Genomic DNA, 23,011 nt, shown 5'->3' with positions numbered 1-23,011 from the left:
AACAAATAGTAGGAATCTGCTAAAAAAAATAAATTAAACATGATTTTTTAAACCACGTATTCACCAAACCGATTTAAAATGTCACCCCACCACCAGCGCCACTTACCCTGAAAGGTTTGGACAATGGAACAAGCCAGACATGGCTTGTTTTACTTGCGGCACGACAGCGGTAGAAGTGAAGGAGGAACAGCACAGGAACATTTGAGCAGCAGGCACCAGCACACTGCTTATTCACATTAAACCATAGTTTGTTTTAAAAGATGGCTTATTAGCATGATATTATGAATTAGGCCTAAATCATTCTCATTGTTATCAAAACTTTAAAATAATGTTCGGAGTATATTATAATCTTTAGGGTTTAAATAGTATTTTTCCTGGCTTAAAGTGCTTCAGACACGTTCTCTGCACACTCTGCCAAACAGTGGGGCTGAGACTGAGTGCTGGTAGCCTACCTAAATTCATTCAGCAAATTTACTGTTGAACCCTTCTCCATGATAAGAATCTACTGGTCATCATGATACTCGTGGCATCAGAATAAAGCCTTACTGTGAAGACTGTGCAGTGATCTACACACATAAAACAAACAGGCATCTTCCAAAAACCCATCCTAAACCCAAACCCAAAAAAGTCCCATGACAATCAGCAAATGGTAACGGCGGCAGTTCCATAAAATCTAGAAGCCCCTAGTCATGGACCGGCACATGGGTGGTGGATACAGATTCAGTCATTCTGACTCAAGGAATGAGGCAGTTGAGTAGCTCAGAAGCTGTATCCATGTCTGAGCAGTCCTATTTAGGATCCAATCTGCTCATCCTGAAAAGCTTGATGCCATCCTATCAGAGGCACATGAGGAAGGTAAAATTAATCTCCTGGGTGATTTTAATCTGTGGCCTGGGAGTATTGGGAAAGAAGGAATTGGCAACAGCAACCAGAACGGAATCTTACTTCTGATTAGATGTGCAGTGCACAACCTTGTTATTACCAACACACTCTTTCAACAAAAATATAAATTTAAAACATCATGGAGGCACCCTCAGTCTGTGCATCAGAACCACTGGCATCTCTTAGATTATGTAATTGTCCAAGTAGAAGATCGCCATGATGTGCTCCTTACCAGAGCTATGACAAGTGCCAAAGACTGCTGGACAGATCACTGATAAATATGTTCTACAAAGATTTTAAAGAGTATACCTCAATGCAGGCTTCAAGGAAGGAAACCAAGGCATAAAATGAACACTCAAGCCCTTCAAGATCCTATTAAGCGGGATTTTTCCTTTTGTGCCTGCTTTTGATTCCCTGCTTTTGATTCCCAGATAACATTGAGGAACATGGGACTTTGAAGACGCTCAGACTCAGAACGAAAGGGAGAAACGTACTAAGAGGAAGGTATGTTTGGCAAACCCTCACCGTGATCAACTCCTGCCCAGAAACCTATGTCTCCACTGTGGAAGGACAGGTGGATCCTGAACTGGCCTCCACAGTCACTTACAACTCACTGTTAAGACAGTGTTCATGGAAGACAATCTTACTCGGCTATGAGTGATCACCAAAGAAGGTGATCAGGGATTTTCAACTCATAGCTAATCCAAAAGACTACATAATTTTTGTGACAGTAAGAAAATTAGTAAGGCACTTCTCCAGGATATGGTGACATACCATTCATTTATACAGTGGTACCTTGGGTTACATATGCTTCAGGTTACATACGCTTCAGGTTACAGACTCCGCTAACCCAGAAATAGTACCTCAGGTTAAGAACTTTGCTTCAGGATGAGAACAGAACTCCTGCTCTGGCGGCGCAGCAGCAGCGGGAGGCCCCACTAGCTAAAGTGGTGCTTCAGGTTAAGAACAGACCTCCGGAACGAATTAAGTTCTTAACCCGAGGTACCACTGTATAAGGTACAGTTTTCTAAATCTCAGGAAGCAATTTTTTTTAATTTAAGAAGGTAAAGAACATTTTATTCTTGCTCTGAGTACACTTAAATATTCTGTGTTTCATAATTCAGCACGTGTTTGCAAAGTAGGAAAATCTAAGCCAACATTCTGCCAGTAAAATACGTTTCCAACTAAATACTAGGAAGAACTTTCTGACAGTAAGAACTGTGGAACAGACTACCTTGGAAGTTGGTAGACTCTCCTTCAATGGACATTTCTAAACAGAGGTTGGATGGCCATCTGGGATTCTTCAGTTGGGATTCCTGCACTGCAGGGGATGGACAGATTACCTTTGGTCCCTTCCAACTCTACAATTCTATGTTTCTATGAAAAATAAATTCAACTGAAAGGTAAGGGCACAGTTAAAAAGTCAATATATATCACAATTTGTACAAAAAAAAATGTACAGCTGATGGTACATATCTTTGGCAGGAACAAAAATAACTACAAGACTCCTTTGGATGCTGTGGTGGGAACTCTGGACAGGGTACTAGCAGGATACTCATTCATTTAATGGCTCTTCAGGACACAAAATGAGAGCAGCAAAATTTTACAGATACTAAGAGCACAATCCTATAGACGTCTGCTCAAAAGAAAGCCCCACTGATTTTTCCACAAGTTGTTTATAGGACTGTAGCCTAAAGCTATGGACTTATGGAAAATCCCACCATTTGAAGGATTCTGAAAAAGCAGAAACTAGAAATACTCTTATTTTCATAAGACTACAATAGCTGAAAAATAAACTGACATCAAATTTAATCAACTTTCCCCAGAAATCTAGCAGCATAAAAACCAGTAACCCCGGGAACACAAACAGATAGGAGAATGTATAAATAGGAAAGAGAAAGAAAAAAACTATTAACTATTAACTATTGTTGCTCTTTTTTGTTGTAATATGAAAACACAATAAAAAGTAGGTATTGAAAAAAATCATCCCAAGTACTATAAATCATTTGTAACCTTGCAACCACTTCACTTTAAAATACCATCTCAATAGTCCCCCACTGCATCCCATTGCGTTTACCGACATAAGCAAGTCACAATATGAGGCCTCCAATTCTCCTGCCACCCTAACAGTTGGAAAGCACGTCAAAGTGCAAGTAGATAAATAGATCCAGCGGGAAGGTAAACGCGTTTCCGTGCACTGCTCTGGTTCGCCAGAAGCAGCTTAGTAATGCTGGCCCCATGACGCGGAAGCTGTATGTCGGCTCCCTCAGCCAGTAAAGCGAGATGAGCGCCGCAACCCCAGAGTTGTCCGCGACTGGGCCTAATGGTCAGGGGTCCCTTTACCTTTATTCTCCAGCAAAAGTAGCAATAATGTAGAAAACAGCAAATAAACTTTTTCAAGTTTATAAATACTGTCATGTACAAATAAAATACCTCTATAAAAAGACACATTCATGCAGATATTGTGAAATTAGATGGTGATCAAAGATAGTTCCGTATTGCAGGTCTACAAAGATCACAATCGCAATTAGTAACAGTTTCACATCAGGAAGGTTTAAAAGAAACAGTGAACACTATCAAATGGACTGCCACACTACCTCCTTCTCCATACAACTAGTGAAAACTGTCCATTTTAGAAAGAGAAGACTCCTGAGAGTCTTTCCTAAACACAAATGTGACTAATGCGAGACAAATTATAAGCATACTTTGCAGGGGGAGCCTGATGATCCCCTAGTACAATTAGGTAAAAGAAAGTATGTCAAGGCCCAACAGTGGAAAAAGATTCCTAATCAAACATCAAACTTACTTTTAAGAGAAAGCTGGGAAGACATCAGGTGAGAAAGAGAAAAACTACTGCTGCCAAAGATTTTGTAAAAAGGAGGGCAAGTGTCTTTGCTTTTGTCTGCATTCAGTCAGTAAATTAACAAAAGTTGGGTACAGGTTATAAGTAGGCAACAAAATGTCAGCATATCAGCAGCCTGCTCAGGGTGGGAGATGGGGGGGAAGGGTCTTCACCACTCAATCTCACTATTGGAAGGAATAAGCGGAAACTGCAAATGTTGTTATATATCTTCCTCACTTCCAAACAGGAGTAGGTTCCAGCCAGCCAGCCCTGCTCCCCCTTCCAGAACGCCATTAAACTGTAATGGATGGAAGCAGCGTACCTTACTCCTTACCCCACATTTCTTTTCCACCTGACAATAGTGCATGACTCTTTGAGGCCACTAAACTCATGTTCAATACCCACTGGCCTGTTCTGTGCCGCCTCCTTTTTAAATGTGTGTACAACTGCAAATATTACGGTTCCCCTGAGCATATAATTATTTCCCTGTTGTTTCTCAATGTCACAGTTTTGGCTCAACACTCACCACTTTGGTTTGTTACTAGAGGAAGTGACCATGGTGATGATGATGACATCCTAGTGAATCATATTTTGTTGTACAGGCAAGACAGAAGAGCTGTGGTTCTACCTCTGTGACCTCTCTAAAAGCATTGAAACAAGCTGGCAGAATATGGCTTGTGTAGCTCCAGAGGTTCCACAGGTTTAGAGCGGGAAAGAGCAGAACTGAATGATTTTCAAGTTCAGAAATGCCAAACATTTATTTTATCCCAAGTTAGTTTATTTAAACATTAAAGAGAGACTGAGCCATAAATAATTTGCTTACAGAACTATGTGGTTAAAGAAATGATGGAAAGCTGCAACATCCAAGGCAAAAGCTTTTGTCCTGGCTGTCCTGGGCTTCTTCCACTAATATAACACAACCATGTGTAGAATGCTGGCAGGGACCGTGAGACTACAAAAGAGATGCTGAAAGAGGAGAAACCAAACACCAGTATACTGGGGTTTCCAGTACAGTGGTACCTCGGGTTAAGAACCTAATTCATTCTGGAGGTCTGTTCTTAACCTGAACTGATCTTAACCTGAATCACCACTTTAGATAATGGGGCTTCCTGCTGCTGCCGCGCCGCTGGAGCATGATTTCTGTTCTCATCCTGAAGCAAAGTTCTTAACCTGAGGTAATATTTCTGGGTTAGCAGAGTCTGTAACCTGAAGCATATGTAACCTGAAGCGTATGTAACCCGAGGTACCACTGTATACCGTCAAAGGGGAAATAATTTTGAAATTCATACTTGAATGAAGCCAAAACATTTCATTTCTGACTATTGCACTCTGCTCTGTTGGACTCCAGAATAAATATATTTTATAGTTAGTACATTAAACTTACATTGTAAGTTCAATGTTTTCTCCACTGAGATTGAAGAACCAGCAGATATTTTAAAACCCCACTTCTGGAGCAAGAAGCATTGCATCTCCACACTTCTCTTGCCCCTCAGGATAAGTTTCCAAAAATTGTCATTATTCATGAGCATCTCTTCTCCAAGCAAACAGAAAAATTCATTGAAAAACAAACATCTCACGGGTTTGTAATGCCTCTTGCTCAGTGATACCAGAATCTAAAATGCAATCTCTGCTAGAGAACAATTAAATTATATGCATGAGTGTATTTAGCTTTCATGAACTGTGTATACTAGATTTAGACTGTGGTGGTTTCCCTGCTTCACAGTAACGCAAAAACAAATGCACTACTGGCACCAAGAAGGGCCCTTGTTCACAGCCGTCCTAGTTCACAAACCTGCTGAAATGCACTACACACACACAGCTTGAAAAGGGTGGCAAAATTGGAATGCCCTTTGAGACTCAAGGCTTAGTAAAATGCTGAAGATGTGAAGGAAGCTGGAGTTAAGGCAGGAAATTGTAGGGAAGGGCTCCCATTAGGCATGCCCTCTTCTCTGCAATCAATGAGCTACCAAAAAAAAAAAAAAGCTTAAAGGAGCCAAAGCAACAGATTTTACAAGCAGAGCAAAGTCCTTTCAGTTCTTTCAACTACTGTTCAAAGAAAAATAGAATGTATGCTCATCTCTCTTTGGAGAATTTCAATAATTTATCCCTAATTCTGAATGAATTTAGTATAAAGATGGTTAGTACATAATTACAGCAGCCTACTTCCATTATACAAATATACTAGTTCACTATAGATTTTACCAAATTATCACTTTATGCAGGACTTAGAATCATAGGATTGTAGAGTCAAAAGAACCAAGAGGGTCATCCAGTCCAAACCTCTGTAATGCATGAATCTTTTTGCCTAACGTGGGGCTCAAACCCACAGCCCTGAGGTTAAGAGTCTCATGCTCTACCAACTGAGCTATTAGAAAATATATTTAGCACATTTTAATCATGCTTCTTCTGCCTGCTGCTTTTATGTTCTTAACTGGCCACAGATTGTGTTTTATTCACCTCTTGGTACTTGCAATCAAAAAGAAGAGATGGTAGCTATAAGGAAAATCATTGTGTTATGATACAAAATCGATTCAGATATAACAAAAAATGAAGTTTCAAAAATGACAATTGTTTGGTACTTTATATAATACAATTTTTAAATCCTTCATATGTCAAAACATTTTACTTGTTCAACAATATTCTACCAGCTGTGTATACCAGGACATGTACTTAAAAAGACCAGTAATTATAGCAATAATTAAAGCCACTAAGTATACATTAAAGAAGTATGTCATAGTTCTTAAGTACCAATTAGGTGTAAATATCTCTATGAATGAAAAAATGAAACATACACAAAATAGATGCACCTAGCATATAGATCTGTTGAAAATGTGTTTTCAGTGACAACTGCCTTTGCTGTAGCAAGGAAAGAGACTGGAAGTCTGGAAAAAAGCAGACTTCTCCACCTCCAGCACCTGAAGCACATGGAACTCAAGTGCAGTCAGTGGAATTTCTTGTGTACAAGAGCCAAACCTAGCAATCCATACATTCCTCAACAGGGCATCCTGCATGTGTGATTTCTGGTAAGAATGAAGTGCAAACTGTCCTTAAGTGACCTATGGAGCAAAAACCAGGGAGATAACATTTCATACATTTTTCTAATACCCTTGACCGTAGTTGAGTGCAGAAAGTGACATTTTAAAACCCTAAACATATCAAATAACAAGCTATTTTACACCAATATCCTACCACTAATGTAGTATTTCGCTCTAGCTGTTTATGCTACTTAGTTCTACTTCCACCAGTGTTACACACAATAAGAGTCTCCATACATTTTAACGGGCCAAAGTACCAGCAAGAAGATACTCCTCAGTATGTTTCTAGGTGCTACCACAAAACACATGTATAGGGAAGGAAAAAAACATAAGCCTAATGTTCAAAGCTTTCACCATATCATGACCAGTTGGAACAAAAACAGCTCATGCCCAGGGGATTTGCAGTTTTCCTATGGGAAAACTTTATATGGAATGTTTTGCATGCTAAGTTCAGTACGCACACAGCATTTTTCTATGTTTTGCCCCAGTTATAGAATTAGAAGATCATTTGGTCTGCAGTTCTATTGAATCCTGGCTTCAATAGGACATACTTCTGACTAGAAATGGCTAGGACTGCATATCATCAAGTCCTGAAGAATTTCTGTGCTACAGACTTACAGAACAAAGCTGCTTCTTCAAATCTGTAGTACAGAAACTCTTCAGGAACTAGTGATATGCTAAGGTCTTCTGCTTGAATAGGTGGGACAAAACTTACTATTTGCATCAAGCATTCCATACAAAATTGTTGCATAGGAACTGCAAATCCCATGGGGAAAACTATATTAGTGAGATGCTTTTGTTTATGCTTGTGTTATAGACATAGGAAAGGCCTATCCTTTTAAATTGTCACTGTCATGGTAACAACACCCATCATCTAATAATCTACTATTTAATGTAAACTGTAGGCAACAAGTATTTTTATTTAGGAAAAGATATACTGACAGCTACTAGTAGTAATACATATCTGACAACATTCTTTTGTGGGAGTTCACTATGGGAAAGAATTAGTCAAGCCGGAAGGGCATGGTTCCCAAGCACTATATGTTTATGTTCTCACACTAAAGGCAGACACTTAAAAACAGGCAAAACTAACATGAGAAACTATAATTGGAAATTGCAGAGCTCTGCTTTGTTCTAGTAATAGGAACTTTTACTCTCAGAATAAACACAAGAATACAGAACATATCCTGCTTACCCAATATTAATTTAGATCATTTCACTTTATCTTTCTTATTTCAACACACACAGGTTATTTATCCATCTATCCCAAGAGGCATATTTAAAGGTTCATTCAGCAACACAAGCACAAATATTATTTTCACATATGAAACTGAGCTATATTGAGCTGGATTATTGGTCTATCTAGCTCAAAATTGTCTACACTGATGGGAGTTCTCTCTTGAACCTGCCCTACCTGGATATGCTGGGATTTCAACCTGGGACCTTCTGCATGCAAAGTAGATGCTCTTCCACTGAGCTACAGCCCTTCCCAAAATTACTGACTCTTTAGAGAACTCATTGGAGCCGTTTGGAACCAAAGAGAAACACCACTATGGGGTACCAAGCAGTTGTTTGTTGTTAAATGAACCCAGCTGTTTCAAACATCCCTGTAAAAACGGTTATAAACCAACAGCTTCTGGTCCTTTGGACTTTGAATTGGCCAGTGACAGGGGTTCAGCCAAATTCTTGAATTGATTTGCATCCACAAGCACATTAATTTGCATAGCATACTATGCACTGGAAAATTCAGTTTGCATCAGGAAAAATTCTGATGTCCCAGATCAGCCTTTGTCAAACAAGCGCCTTCCAGACATTTTGGATTGCAGCTTTCATTAATCCCATTTCTACCAGCCCACTTTGTTTCCATGCCTCCTGAATTAACGAGAAAAGTCTCTTCCTTCACAATCAGCACTGAAATGCTCTATTCCTCCTCCACCAATCTACTTCACAGGTGGCATTTTTTCTTCTAGCAAAGGAGGGCACTTTGCCTCTTAAGTGGTCAATACCAGGGGTCAGCAAACTTTTCCAGCAGGGGGCCAGTCCACTGTCCCTCAGACCTTGTGGGGGCCCGGACTATATTTTGGAGGAAAAAAATTAAATAATTCCTATGCTCCACAAATAACCCAGAGATGCGTTTTAAATAAAAGCACACATTCTACTCATGTTAAAACACCAGGCAGGCCCCACAAATAACCCAGAGATGCATTTTAAATAAAAGGACACATTCTACTCACGTAAAAACACGCTGATTCCCGGACCGTCCACAGGCCAGATTTAGAAGGCGACTGGGCCTTAGTTTGCCTACCCATGGTCAATACGGAAATGCAGATTACTAGTCTCTTAGAAAGCTAGTAAGACTAGTAACTTTTGGGGGCTTATTTACAAAGCTGGGTAGGATGTATGTTTAAACAGAAATACCCGTCACACTTTCTATTCAGTGCATCTGGGATGCAACTACTCATGACTTTGGTTTTAGCATGAATGCAAACAGCGCAAAGATGAAAAGCAGTTGTCAAATCCTCACAGAAGTACTCTGTTGAAGGTACTCAAGGAGTAGATTTCTACTGTTATGAAAGCATGTTAAGAACACACAGGTACTGCTTACTTTAAATATTGTATTTTATGAGACATTTTTGAAGGAGTTAGAAGCAGATATAAAAGGATGCAAAATGCAAAAGAAATGAGCAGGCAAGTGGAAAGAGGTAAATGTGGAAACAGAAGTGAGTAGTTATTTTTTTAACACATACTTGTTCAAATGGAACTGTAGAAGAATGTATAGCAACTTTGCAAGCCTTTATGGCTATGCATTTGGAATGTCCCTCTTCATTTCACACGAGTCAAAAACAAAAGTACAAATTTTTAGTGGCCACACACCTCTCAAATTGATAAGTTATAAACATGCTATATCAAAAAATGACCCTATTTAACTTATAGGGACGTGGGTGGCACTGTGGTCTAAACCATTGAGCCTCCTTGGCTTGCTGATCGGAAGGTTGGCAGTTCGAATCCGTGCAACGGGGTGAACCCCCATTGCTCTGTCCCAACTTCTGCCAACCTAGCAATTCGAAAGCGTACCAGTGCAAGATACCGCTGCGGCAGGAACATAAACGGTGTTTCCGTGCAGTCTGGCTTCTTGCACCAGAAGCAGTCTAGTCATGCTGGCCACATTACCTGGAAAGCTGTCTGTGGACAAACGTTGGCTCCCTCGGCCTGAAAGCAAGATAAGCACAGCAACCCCTTAGTCGCCTTTGATGGGACTTAAGTGTTCAGGGGTCATTTATCTATTTTTTACCTATTTAACTTATAGGCATCTGTGCTTGAAACAAGTCTATAAAAAATACTTGTTCAAAAATGTGAATGAATGGTTTCAAATTATCTGAGAGAATATTAGGCTTAGACCAGGGTTTCAAATCTTTGCTAAGCCTTGAAGCTCATTGGATAACCTAGGATCAGGCAGTATCTCTCAGTTAACCTACCACACAAGGATTTTGGAAAGACAAAACGGAAGTAAAAAAGAGCAGATGAAGGCCATGTATAGCAGCCTTCTTTGGAGTAGGATTATTTACACATTCCAACAGATTATGTACTTCACATAAATTCAAGGATACCAGTCTTACTCTTTATTTATATCGAAAGGTTCAAAGTGTTATAGAAAGGACAACTTTCCTTGGGACAAAGTACCATGAACTTTCTCCAGAATTAGATCATTCGGGTCCTATATCCCATGACATAGCAAGCCAAATCTCCAGAGGAAATACGTAACCTCAAAAGAAACATACAGTATATACAACTCAGAAGCTACTAACATAGGCCACTGTTATTAATAGTTAACAAAACACCTTCGATATAATCTACAAAATTCAAGTAAAGCATTCACACTACCAGCCACACTATACTTTTAGCTAACAACCAGATTTCCTGGCTCTGGGCAAAAACAGAAGCAGTAGCATTCTTCACCACCCCTCACGGGATACACATTTAAAGACTCATTTCAAAGCTTTACATTAAGTGCATGAAACATAGTTGAAGCAGGAAACCCGCCTGCTTCCTACACCTCTGAGTACTGTATTACAGAACCGGTTGGAAGAGCTAGCATGATCAGAACCGAGATGCGTCTCAGGGCGCCAGAATCGGGGGAGGATGAAAACGTCAATCCCTCTATTTAAAAATAAAGTGGCACTTTTGTGAGAGGAGGGGGGGGAGGGAAGGAAGGAAGGGCGAGTTGCGGATCGAAACGCCGGGCTCCTCCTCCGTCCCCCTAATATACCAACCCCCGTGGGCACTTCTCTGGCAAGGTAAGGAGGGAAGAGCAGGGCAAATGCGAGAGGAGGAACACGCTTCCAGGAACTCAAAGCGCGGACGGAGTGGAGAAGTAATACTGACAGAAAGGCAGTGCCGCTTCCAGAAGCTTAGCGGATCACCCCCCACCACGATCCCCTTCCCCAGGCCGGGAGGAGCCGCCCAACCGGCTCTCGCCTCTCCCTCGCTAGACGCAAAGGTCACGGAGGGAACCTGGGAGGGAAGGCGCCGACCCGCCTCGGCTCCCAAAAGCCAGGCCCTCGCGTAGCCCAGCAGCCTGCCCAAGGGCTTCCTGCCTGGGCCTGAGCACAGGGTAGCTCTCCCCCTCCCCGCGGGCCAGGTCGCCCCTCACCTTCTGCGCGTTGCTCTGCTGCAGCACATTCTGCTCCACGGTCATGGCCCCGGCCCGACTCCGGCTTCCCTCCCCGCCGGCCTGAGGAGGTGCAGCAGCAACAGCAGGAGACGGCGCTAGCCGAGAGTGGGGAGGGAGCAACGGCAAGGCCGGGCCGGAGTGGACGGGCCGCCGGAGGAGGAGCAGGAGGGAGACGAGGGAGAGGAGCGCGGCGTGGGGAGGCCGCGGCTCGAGATCCACGCAGCCGTGACGCGACGCGCCTGCCCAGGCAAGTGGCAGCCCTGGAAAGGAGCGGGGCGCGCTCAGGCCCGGCGGTGCGCCTGCCGTTTGCTAGGAGTGTACGCGCCGCCGCCGCCGCCGCCTCAACCAAACATGCCCAGCCCAGGAATGTGCTTGGGCTCCTCCCCTTCCCCGCCGCGCCTCCCTCCTCGGCGGCGCAGCCCTGCGCGCTCCCTACTCGGAAGTAAGTCTGGCCGAGTTAGTCCCGGCGAAGCGCGGGCGCGCAGGGATGCAGCCCGAGCTGTGAGGGGGCAAGTGAGGAAGGGAAGACGCCGCCCAGCTGCCGCCGCTACCGGGGAAAGGCGACTGAACGGGAAGCAGGAACTTCTCTTCCCGCCCTTATCCTGCGGCGGCCGTCCAGCTTGCAAAGCCTCTGGGGATCCCTTTTAGCTGCACGGCGGCCTTCCTTTCGGAACAAGGGTCGGGGAAGAGCACATACCGGCGGCAGGCGGGGCGAGCGGCTAAAGCAGGCCGAGTCATCCCTGGAAGTTTTACCTTGGTGGGGCGGTTGGCTGCTGCGGACTCCCGCGCCCCTTTCTGGCCTCCAGGCTAGCAAGAAACAATGCGGGAATAATGCAAGGATGCTTCTAGCCAGGTGAAGACACTCCAGGAAATTGTGGAGGTGCAGTAGCCCCTGGGACTGGGAAAGGTTTGGAAACTTTGCTAATACCAGAAAGCTCTAAATGGTTTGGGTACTGGAAGGATTACTTGCTTCCATATGATTCCACCTTCCTCCTGAGAGGGCTTCTGCTTCATATCCTGTTTCCGAGATTACTCTTATTAATAGGTGGGGCAGGGCCTTCGCCACATTGGCACCCAGGCTCTTGAATTCATCTCCGTGGGAGGTACATTTGTGTCACTTCCTGTTTTCTTTTTGACAGTCAGTCAAAGCTATGGTTTTCTGTAGTGTCTCTTGCGACACTGAGGCTGTTATTTTTGCCTCCTTGTACTGTGGTTTTTGCTGATATTACACTGCTGATTTTTGATCAGTAGTTTGGCTTTATGGTTTGATGGGTTTAATCATTTTTAATACATTGTACTGTGCATCACTTTGGACCAGAAAGCAGGATAAAAAGAAACTATGCATGATATTCAGTGATGTTATGCTCAGGGCACACCTAATGAAATCAATAAACACGTATTACTCACGTCAACTGATTTGTTTTTTTAATTAATATTTCTGTGCTGCCCCATAACCAAAGGTTATCTTGTCACCTTCCAAAAATATTTAAAATATTATAAACAATTTAAACCATAAAAATACAACATAAAGATGATCGGACAACTGAAAACTCAATCCCAACAATGATTATGCTCACAGAGCACAGACAGACCTCGCACAGCACAGACAGATCTTAATTACCAGACTTCTGAGATCCTATAAAACCTTTGGAAGACCTTTAAAAAGCAGAGAGAATTAATGTCTTTCCCTACTGCCAGAAAAAATACAAAGTATTCATAGCATGTGAGCCTCTTCAGGAAGGATGTTTTACCATCAGGATACTGTCCTTTTTCACACTTACCCAGGCTAAGGCACCCAGAGAAAACCTCTGACAATGGCATTGGGGAATGGGATGGTGTTTGTGAGTGAAGTGTAGGCTTTAAAGATTAAAAGCAGCATTTTGAATCTGGATTGGAATCCAGCTCACCTGAAACAAAGCTAATGTAATATACTGTAGTGCAGCTAGCTCTGTCTTGGACTAATGGGAGTTCCCTATCTGTTTTCAATGGTAGTTCCATATACAATCCTATGTATATTTACTCAGAAGAAGTCCTGCCTGAGTGCAGCAAGACTTACTTCTAGATAAGTGTGCATGTGGTTGTAGCCTTTGTCTATCCTCTCTCTGTCAGTGAATTTGGCATAGAGAAAGAGTATGTTGCAGATTAAGTGAACTACAGTGAGAACCATATGAAAGGTATTAACGGCCCCCTCAAAATGAGTTTTTCACATTCAGATATCATTAACACGTTAATACATTTTAATTTTATTATTATTATTATTATTTGCATTTCTATACCACTCTTCCTTCAAGGATCACAGGGCAGTTTACAAGAACACAAAAATACATACCATAGTAACAAACAAAAACAGTAACCCAACATGCAGTTTAAAAGGCCTTGAATTCTTTAATTAGCCAAAGGCCTGGGAAAAGAGGAATGTTTCTGCCTGGAGCCTAAAGATATGCGATGAAGGTGCCAGAAAGAGTGTAACTCCATCAAGAGCAGGCAACCTCCTATCCATCCAGTTTAGGGAGCTGCCCACTAACAGTGACTGTCTTATCTGGATTTGAGCTTTAGTTTGTTGGCTCTCAGCCAGTCCATTACTGAGACAAGGCATTGGTCCAGCACATCCACTGCCACACCTGCAGATGTAGATGAGAAGTAGAGCTGTGTGTTATCAGCAAATTGCTGGGAACCAAACTCCCAAACTCCAGATGACTCCACTTAGCAGTTTCATGTAGATGTTAAATGTTAACAGCATGGGGATAAAATCACACCCCAAGGAACCCCACAATGAAGGCTCCACTGTGCCAAAGAGCACTCCCTAAGCATCACCCTCTATAAATGACCGTCCAAGTAGGACCAGAATCACCACAAACCAGTACTGCCCAACTCAGGACAGTCACTCCATAAGGATACCATGGTTGATGGTATCGAAAGCCACTGAGAAGTTGAGGAGAATTAACGGGGACACATTTCCCCTGTCTGTCTTCCAACAAAGGTCATCATACAGGGCCACCAAAGCAGTTTCTGTGCTGAAACTGGGCCTAAAGGCTGATTGAAATGCATCTAGAAAATCAGTTTTCTCCAAGAGTGCCTGGTTCTGGTCACTCACTCAAGAAACTTGCCCAAAAAGGAGAGCTTGGCAACTGGCTTGTAATTATTTAGATTTACTGAATCCAGGGAGGGTTTCTTGAAGAGCGGTTTTACCATTCCCTCCTTCAAACACCCAGGGACCAGCCCCTTTTACAAGGAGGCATTCATCACCTCCCTGACCCAGCAAGCTATACCTTCCCTGCTTGTTTTTATCAGGTAAGACGAGCAAGGGTCCAGGTCACAAGTGATGGCCCTTACTAATCCAAGTACCTTATTCACCTCTTTGAAACTTACTAACTAAAACTCCCAAGATTCACCTGGTGTAACAGTGGAGTCAAGGTTCCAGTGGATGCAATTAATTTTATACTCAATATGTTTTACAAACAAATGACAGCGAGCTACTGTTGGTTTTATCATATCCATTGGATCAAACTATAGAAGCCAGCACACTATTTGGAAAAGCTCTGCTGGATGGCACAATGACGATGCAATGGAGGCAGCAAAGTATGACTTTTGCTGCCTTCACTGCCACTAGGTAGGCTTGATGATGAGCCCTCACCAGTGTTTGATTGCATTTGAATTGAGTTCTTCTCCACTCGCATCCAAGCTGTCTCCCACCTTGTTTCGTCATCCTAAGCTCTGGAATATACCAGGGATCCAAGCAGGCTGTATTAAGCGGGCCAGGGCTTCAAAGGGAGTGTCAGTCATATGAGCCGGAAAATCCCCCAGAGCCATCTGGAAACCCGTTTGATGCATCAGCCTCTGAAGGAGGACCATCTTAACAGGTCCCCGACATCTACAAAGGGAAAAAAGGGGTTAAACCTAAAGCTCAACAAGAAATGTTGTGACCATGACAGCGGACTGATATCAATATCCCCTACATTCAGATCACTCTGTTCCTACTGAGTTAAGAAAACAAGGTCCAGAGTGTGGCCTGCCACATGCGTTGGGTTGATGACATGTTAGGACAGCTCATGGTCATCATGGCAGCCATGAAGTCCTGAACTACCCCAGAGCCTCTTTCATGGATGTTGAAGTTCCCCAAAATCATCAGTCTGGGAATCTTCAACATCGCCTCTGAGTCCAGCTCTGTCAGCTCAGGCAGGGAGACTGCTGGGCAGTGAGGTGAGTGGTAAACTCCTTAGAATCTGTCCTGATTGTCAAGTGCCAGGAACACACACCCTAGATCACCCCCCAACTGGACAGAGAGCCTGGAGAGAGAAAGAATTTCTGTAGACCACAACAGTCCCTCCTGCCTGAGCCTCAACTATGTCCCAATGCTGCACTGAGTACCCAGATGGGCACAGCTGGGTGAAACCAACCCCAACCTACTCACCCACCCAAGTCTCAGAGATGCAGGCCAGATTGGCCTCCTCATTCACAATCAGATCATGAGTGAAGTCTTACTTTGATCTGACCTGGCATTCAGCCACAGATCAGAAAGCAATGAAGCCAATAATAATAATCATGCATGTCATCATGGCCCAAATCATACAATTCAGTGTTAAAACAGTGAGGGAATTTGAAGGAGTCCTTAAAGTTTTACGGTATCAGGGTTGTGTCAGAAGCCAGGAACTGTCAGCCAGTACTGAAAGGTAATCAGGTTGGAAGCACAAACTAGAAAGCAGGGCAGAATAACAAGCCAAGAGTCAGGACAAGAGATCAGGATTATAAACCAAGACACACCAGAGCTGAACTAGACCTTGTAAATTCCTCTGGGTAACAGCTTTTGGTTAAGGTGTCTAATAAACATTTAAATAGGGAAGCAACTGCATCTTAGCTGTCTGTAAAATGAGAAATTTTGCCTGATGAATTGGTTATGTATGGTACTGCCCCAAACAGTTTGCCACAGGGACAAATCTGATGATCAGGTGTATGAATTTTTCTCCTGCAGCTGATTGTGAGATGGATAAATCACACAGGGATAATTAATGTAATCAGCTTATCGTGCAAAAGTCCACTCAAGTCAGGAAAAGTATACTGTTTGTCACACATGGCAATCTTGGTATTTATGCAATTTTCTATGTAGAAATTACTGAAAAATATGTATCCCGTTGTAGCCTGCAAGTGCAGAAGACTGTTTACGTCAGAATTAAAAGTTGTCTTTTGTGCATAAGGGGAGTTCTGAGTCAGGGTGTCAAATGCAGGACCACATCGCTTTCTTAATCTTCTCCTGTTTCATGCTTCACCAAGTATACAGCTAGGAAATATATTGGCTGACAGCCCTCTTGAAATGCCAAGTCAGGAACTTCTTCATTACAGCATTAATTTCAACTGTTTTATTAAACAGCAATTGAATGACTACACTGCTAAGCATGCTTGCACAAAAATAAGACTCGGAATTTCATCCAATGGAACCAACAGGGCAAAATAACAGCTTTGGTGAAACTGATCTTCAGTGGTAAAACAACATGAGTGAAAAAATCAGCACCCGTTTCCCCATGTTCCACATTCCCATTCTCGAGGAGCCTGTGGCTATTTCTTTACAAAAATAAAATAAAATTATATTCCTGCGTTAGATGATCACGTGGCAGTGGTATAATCTATTTATGATCTAAGTCTCATTAAACTCATTGAGACTTGCTTCCATTCAGACTTGCTTAGGCTCTGGCTAGAAGTGTTTTATTTTGAGTGCAGGCAGGGGAAACACAGTCATCATCTGCATCTGACCATATAATGCAGAAATAAAATACTGCATAAGCTCAGTATTAAATGGCATACCAACTATGCTATTTGTTTACCCGTTGTGTTTCGTAGTTCTTTTGAATGAAAATAATGTTTCACCAATTATTACATCTGAAAATGTTAATTTCCCAGGAGAAAAGTAGTGAGTAGGTGTGTAGGGCAATGAAGCTATTTGTGCCCATCTTTTAATTGACAGTAAATCAGTAATCGCAAATCAGAGTTCAGTTATGCATTTCGGTAAAGGATTTTTTACCACCTGTGCAGGGAGAAGAAATGTTGTGTTCATTTAAAATGGAATAAACTTGAATTCTACAGTTTTAAGAAATGTGTCTATAATTGAATGTAGGAGGGATTGTGCTGGTGAAGGGCATAGGCAACTAATATCATTAGTTGTTTTTGTGTCAGCAGCTTTCTTTTGTACAGTCTGTATCTGATTTGATGCTTCAGCCTGATTCTCTATATACATCTTTATTTAGAAGTAAAGAAATGCCGTGGTTCATCTGTAACAGGGAAACTGGACACCTTAATCTGCCCCAGCTGCGGCAAACCATGTCTCTCCCCCATCAGCCTCTAAAGCCATAGCAGGCACTGTAACTCTCCAATGATCTGACTTTACCCCCAATGGCGCACTCTTACATGGTCTCTCAAGACAGACAGATACCAGCAAAAATCCCATGGAAATAAATAGGGGTTACCCACAAGTAAGTCAGCATAAGCACTGGTGGACTTTGGGCTCTCAAATTCCAGCAGTGCCCTATGTGGTGCTAAAATTCAGCATCCCCACCTCTCATGCTCCATTCTACAACATTGTTGTGGCATCCCCTGCAGCAGGGCACCCAGTGTGGCTGTACTGGTCATGCTACTCTGTCATAGGATTACAGCCTTGACCTGGACTACACATGATTTCATCCACAAGGCTTGTCAGAGGGATACTCTGAGGTCCAAGCGCCAAGTGAGCAGTGGGAGGGCATGACAAAGTGATGTAGCAACTGCCATATCTGTAGTTATGTTGCTTACAATGGCCAGTCTGGAGGGCAGGAAGTAAGCGAGAGCCTGCTCCTAGCCTGGAGCTAGTATAGCGAGCAGCCCAGCAGATCTGGGAGTGGCTCAGCCCCTTCCCTGGAGCACCCCATTCAAAGGTGGTCCTTCTGCTTGCTGCACTTCAGGTAGGTGGAAAGGGGAGGTCTACATGCTGGAGTGAGGCTTGCTGCATTCTGTAAACGGAGGTTGGCGGAACCGTCCTGGGCTGGACTGAGGAAAACCTCCACTCCATCCACGCACACACACACACACACACAGCAGTATGGTGGACTGGGGAGGGTTAGATTGCACTCATTCTTAGTAATTCCCAGAACAATGTTGTTACGCGCCCAAACATCAACAAACCACTATATAGTGATACCTCGGGTTACATACGCTTCAGTTTAAAGACTCCGCTAACCCAGAAATATTACCTCGGGTTAAGAACTTTGCTTCAGGATGAGAACAGAAATCTTGTGGTGGCGGCGGCAGGGCGGCAGCAGGAGGCCCCATTAGCTAAAGTGGTGCTTCAGATTAAGAACAATTTCAGGTTAAGAACGGACCTCCGGAACGAATTAAGAACTTAACCCGAGGTACCACTGTAGTATTCAAATCCCCCACAGTAATAATCATGTGAGGAGGGGGCCATGCTTATTGGCTCCAGCTCTCCTGTCTTCTCCTTGCCACCTTTCATCCACGTTTTGGGGAAAAGGTCTGATGTGGGGAGTCTGTTGTACACGCTTCCACATGTGGATCGTTGGGTGAAGGGTAGAAGAGTCAGTGGTGGAAACAGGGCTGGCAAATGCACGCCTGCTCTTCTCCCCGTACAGTGACCATCATGTGAGATCTGAATGCCTGAATGAGGCTTATCTCAGCTTGAAAGCTTCCCGTCAAGTGGTAATAATAAAGATCTACTTCACAATGAGAAAGTAATTGTAAAATGCTTGAAACACATAATATAACAATATGAGCTACACTAATAATGTTTGGCCTTCAGCATACAGAAGGAAGGAGAAAGGGAGGCCTCGCAGCTGTAATGGTGAGTAAAGTAGCAATCGGGCGTGCGAATTCGTACTTTGTAGTCCCACACATACCCCCACTGTACCATCCTACATATGAAAGCAGATTTTTTTCCTGTTGTTTTTACAACAAATTATATGTTGTTTTGTGCTGTTTACCACACTTACATTTAGACAACAAATGTCTGTATAGTAAAAGCTATGGTTTTCCCAGTAGTGATGTATGGAAGTGAGAGCTGGACCATAAAGAAGGCTGATCACCGAAGAAGTGATGCTTTTGAATTCTGGTGCTGGAGGAGACTCTTGAGAGTTCCATGGACTGCAAGAAGATCAAACCTATCCATTCTTAAGGAAATCAGCCCTGAGGGCTCACTGGAAGGACAGATCCTGAAGCTGAGGCTCCAATACTTTGGCCACCTCATGAGAAGAGAAGACTCCCTGGAAAAGACCCTGATGTTGGGAAAGATGGAGGGCACAAGGAGAAGGGGACGACAGAGGACGAGATGGTTGGATAGTGTTCTCAAAGCTACCAACATGAGTTTGACCAAACTGCGGGCAGTGGAAGACAGGCGTGCCTGGCATGCTCTGGTCCATGGGGTCACAAAGAGTTGGAAACGACTAAACAACAACAAATTATGCTTTCGTTATGTAAGGAACCACATTCAACACCAGTTTCTGTTGTTAAGTAACTAGTCTGCCACACTCTCTGTATTTGTGCAAATACAGGTGGTTAGTTGCCACAGTAACTAATTGCCAGATATGTCATTTTAAACAGTGATGTCAGCACAAGTAACACTTGTAATAAGTCCCTTATTAATTTGTCACGAAAACTCAACAGGCAGAAGAGTTCATTCCAGAGCAGACTTCAGTATATGAGAATGAACCCTGCGTAAATATTAATTTGGAGGATTTATCTGACATCTCTGTTAGGAAGGGACTGATTGAAATCTCAAGTATTTCTTAAATGAGTCAAGTATTCCTTAAAAGCATTAAGCAACAGTCAAGCTAGATATGATGGATGTTGGTGGTAGTCTACTTTTTTATACAAAAAAGCTAGCATAATGCCAAAAGTGAGCTGAATAGACAAAAATGAACCTGAAACAATGGAGTAAAGCAAGTCAGGGTGGTGCTACATCTCTTAATGAAAGGCAAATATATATATATATATATATGAGACCAGCTCATGTATGTAAATAAACAAACATGGTTGTCTCTGTCACACGTTCTTTGGATTTTATTTCATGACCTCAGCCCTTTGGAGTAGTAATACTGATCTAATCACAGAATTATTATAAAGGTTGTTGAGTTAAAGTATGCAAACCACATTGAAACACTATATACATATTTAGTATTGTTAGGATTATTTTGAAACTGTATATACATCAACATAGCTTTTCATTAAACTTAAAAGCATTAATAGGCACACTGAGTCTTTATGTCAGCTGTAGTCACAAACTGTAATCTATCTAAGAGTAAACTCTGCTTACTGACCTTCACTAGTATGGCATCCTAGATTTGTGGGAGCAAAGTATTTAAATGTTAAATCATGAACAGCTGGGATGAAATAGTAGACTTAAAACAGAGACACATTGCATAAACCTCAGCTCCAATGGCATGGGATGAGATCAAATTGTAATGCTTGTCAAAACTGTGTGATAAATGTCTCAGCAATGATTGCTATTTGCACATCCCAGTCATTGACAACAGTCAAAAATTGAAGTGTTATCTCTGAAATAGTTCATAATGGATGCTTAATCTGAGAGAAGGGCCAATATATGAGTATAGCTGTTAGTTCAGAAACCAATTATGATTGTACCACACTGATTCATGCCTGATGGTAATTGTGAAGTTAAAATTGGAAGGGCTGAACAGCATTTATGGGGCCTGAATTCCAAACTCAGCAGTGTTTTAGCAGCTCTGTAATGTTTGCTCTGCACTTAGATGATCTGCCTAATGTTTTCATGTTTTATTAATGGAATAACACAAGAGATAGTGACAGAGGAGACAAACAAGCTGAAATTAAGCACATTTAACTGTTTATTGAGCAATAAACGGCCTCGGTCCAGTATACCTGAAGGAGCGTCTCCACCCCCATCATTCTGCCCGGACGCTGAGGTCCAGCGCCGAGGGCCTTCTGGCGGTTCCCTCATTGCGAGAAGCAAAGCTACAGGGAACCAGGCAGAGGGCCTTCTCGGTAGTGGCGCCCGCCCTGTGGAACGCCCTTCCAGCAGATGTCAAAGAGATAAACAACTACCTGACATTCAGAAGACATCTTAAGGCAGCCCTGTTCAGGGAAGTTTTTAACGTGTGATATTTTACTGTATTTTTGGTTTTTATGGAAGCCGCCCAGAGTGGCTGGGGAGGCCCAGCCAGATGGGCGGGGTATAAATAAATTATTATTATTATTATTATTATTATTATTATTATTATTATTATTTATTGAGCAATGAAGGCCTAACAGTAGGGTGGCCCCTTAAACATTGCCAAAAAATGAGAAGCACATTACCATATATGCTATTTATATGTACATATGTAAATTCGGAAATAATTGTTATGATTTAAATAGAAATACAACACATTTCATTATAGTGGGTTCAGATGTGCCTGTTCAGTCTGCTGCCCAGGTGCTAGCTATTGATGGCTCTTTATTTTTGGACACCCTATCAAATAAGAAACTCTGTTGAACAAGAAGACTGTCCTCTGTAAACTGCAAACGTGACCATGCTATATACAGTATCACCCACTAATCATTAGTAGGCAATGTATACATTAAAAAGAAACACATAGAGAAGGATGAAATAAATAAATAAAAAAAGCATTGTAAATCTGGTATTGGTGTAAACCCATTGATACCGATGTCTTGCAAGAAAGGCATACAACTCACAGACCCTGAAAACGGCACTGGTAATGTCTATTTCTAACCACAATGGTTGAATGGTCACTAAAAAATGAGCAGTGGTTTACATTTTCTGTGTGTCCGTGGAAGATGGGGTTTTTCCCCTTCTGACAGCAGCTCCTCCTGCCTAATGTGCTGATCCCAAATTTCAGGAACTATGATCTGTCACAGGGTGGAGTTCTCCTATCTGTTCTGGTACATTGGATACTAAGCTTTATTTATATACAAAATCAAAACATGTAAAATTTCTGCTTGGTATGGCATTTATGATCATTAATTGTAAAACTAAATAGAGCTAGTTAATTCCTCAATGTGAAGATGTTTACGAGTTTTTCAAGTGTAGGTAGACATAGCGTATGGTATTCCATTTATATCACTGCTGCTCTGACTCATCCTCATCTACAAAGGTTATTTTTTCCTGATGCAGGAAGATGTCAGTTGTCAGATATACAACTGACCCTCTTGAGCACTGCTGAGCTACAGCCTGTTTCTAAGCAGGAGCCTATTATTCTCTGGAGAGAGAGAAAAGTATGCTTACCCACTTGGACCAGCATTTCTCCTTTGAGCAGCACTGCGTTCCCTTACCTTTGTTAAAACTTATTTTTAAAAAGTTGCTCAATTTCTACAGCACGACAATAGGCATGGGAGCAAAGCAATTAACCAGAGACAGTTGCAATCCTGCCTCCAAAGTCCACACAGATGCTCTGCAGCAGATGGGCTAGGCTCTTGGTAACAAATATATGCAATCCATAATAGAAATTCAAAAATGTAGCTTCTCAGAGACAGTTCCTGAAACTGTATAGAAGAGCTGGCATAGAGATGTGAGCCTGCCAGCATTATTTGTGAGTGTTTCTGCAGCATTTAGTCTACTGATAAAATCTTTCA

General features: G+C 42.4%; 1 protein-coding gene across 4 annotated transcripts in view; it reads right to left on the bottom strand.

The window, feature by feature from the left end:
- Positions 1–11,941, bottom strand: part of USP25 (ubiquitin specific peptidase 25) — a 56,632-nt gene extending 44,691 nt beyond the window's left edge. For 2 of the 4 annotated variants that reach the window (XM_053386504.1, XM_053386505.1), the window contains exon 1: positions 11,411–11,941. In XM_053386504.1, coding sequence (XP_053242479.1) covers positions 11,411–11,455 — 45 coding nt within the window. In that variant the 5' untranslated portion in view covers positions 11,456–11,941. The remainder of the gene's footprint in view (positions 1–11,410) is intronic. The other 2 variants (XM_053386506.1, XM_053386507.1) reach the window with 2 other exon arrangements.
- Between the last annotated feature and the right edge of the window lie 11,070 nt (positions 11,942–23,011).

The sequence above is a fragment of the Podarcis raffonei genome, chromosome 4 (genome assembly GCF_027172205.1).
Source record: "Podarcis raffonei isolate rPodRaf1 chromosome 4, rPodRaf1.pri, whole genome shotgun sequence".
In the NCBI taxonomy this organism is placed as follows: Eukaryota; Metazoa; Chordata; class Lepidosauria; order Squamata; family Lacertidae; genus Podarcis; species Podarcis raffonei.
Note: the sequence above shows the minus strand (reverse complement) of the source record. Positions and strands in the feature narration are given on the sequence as shown.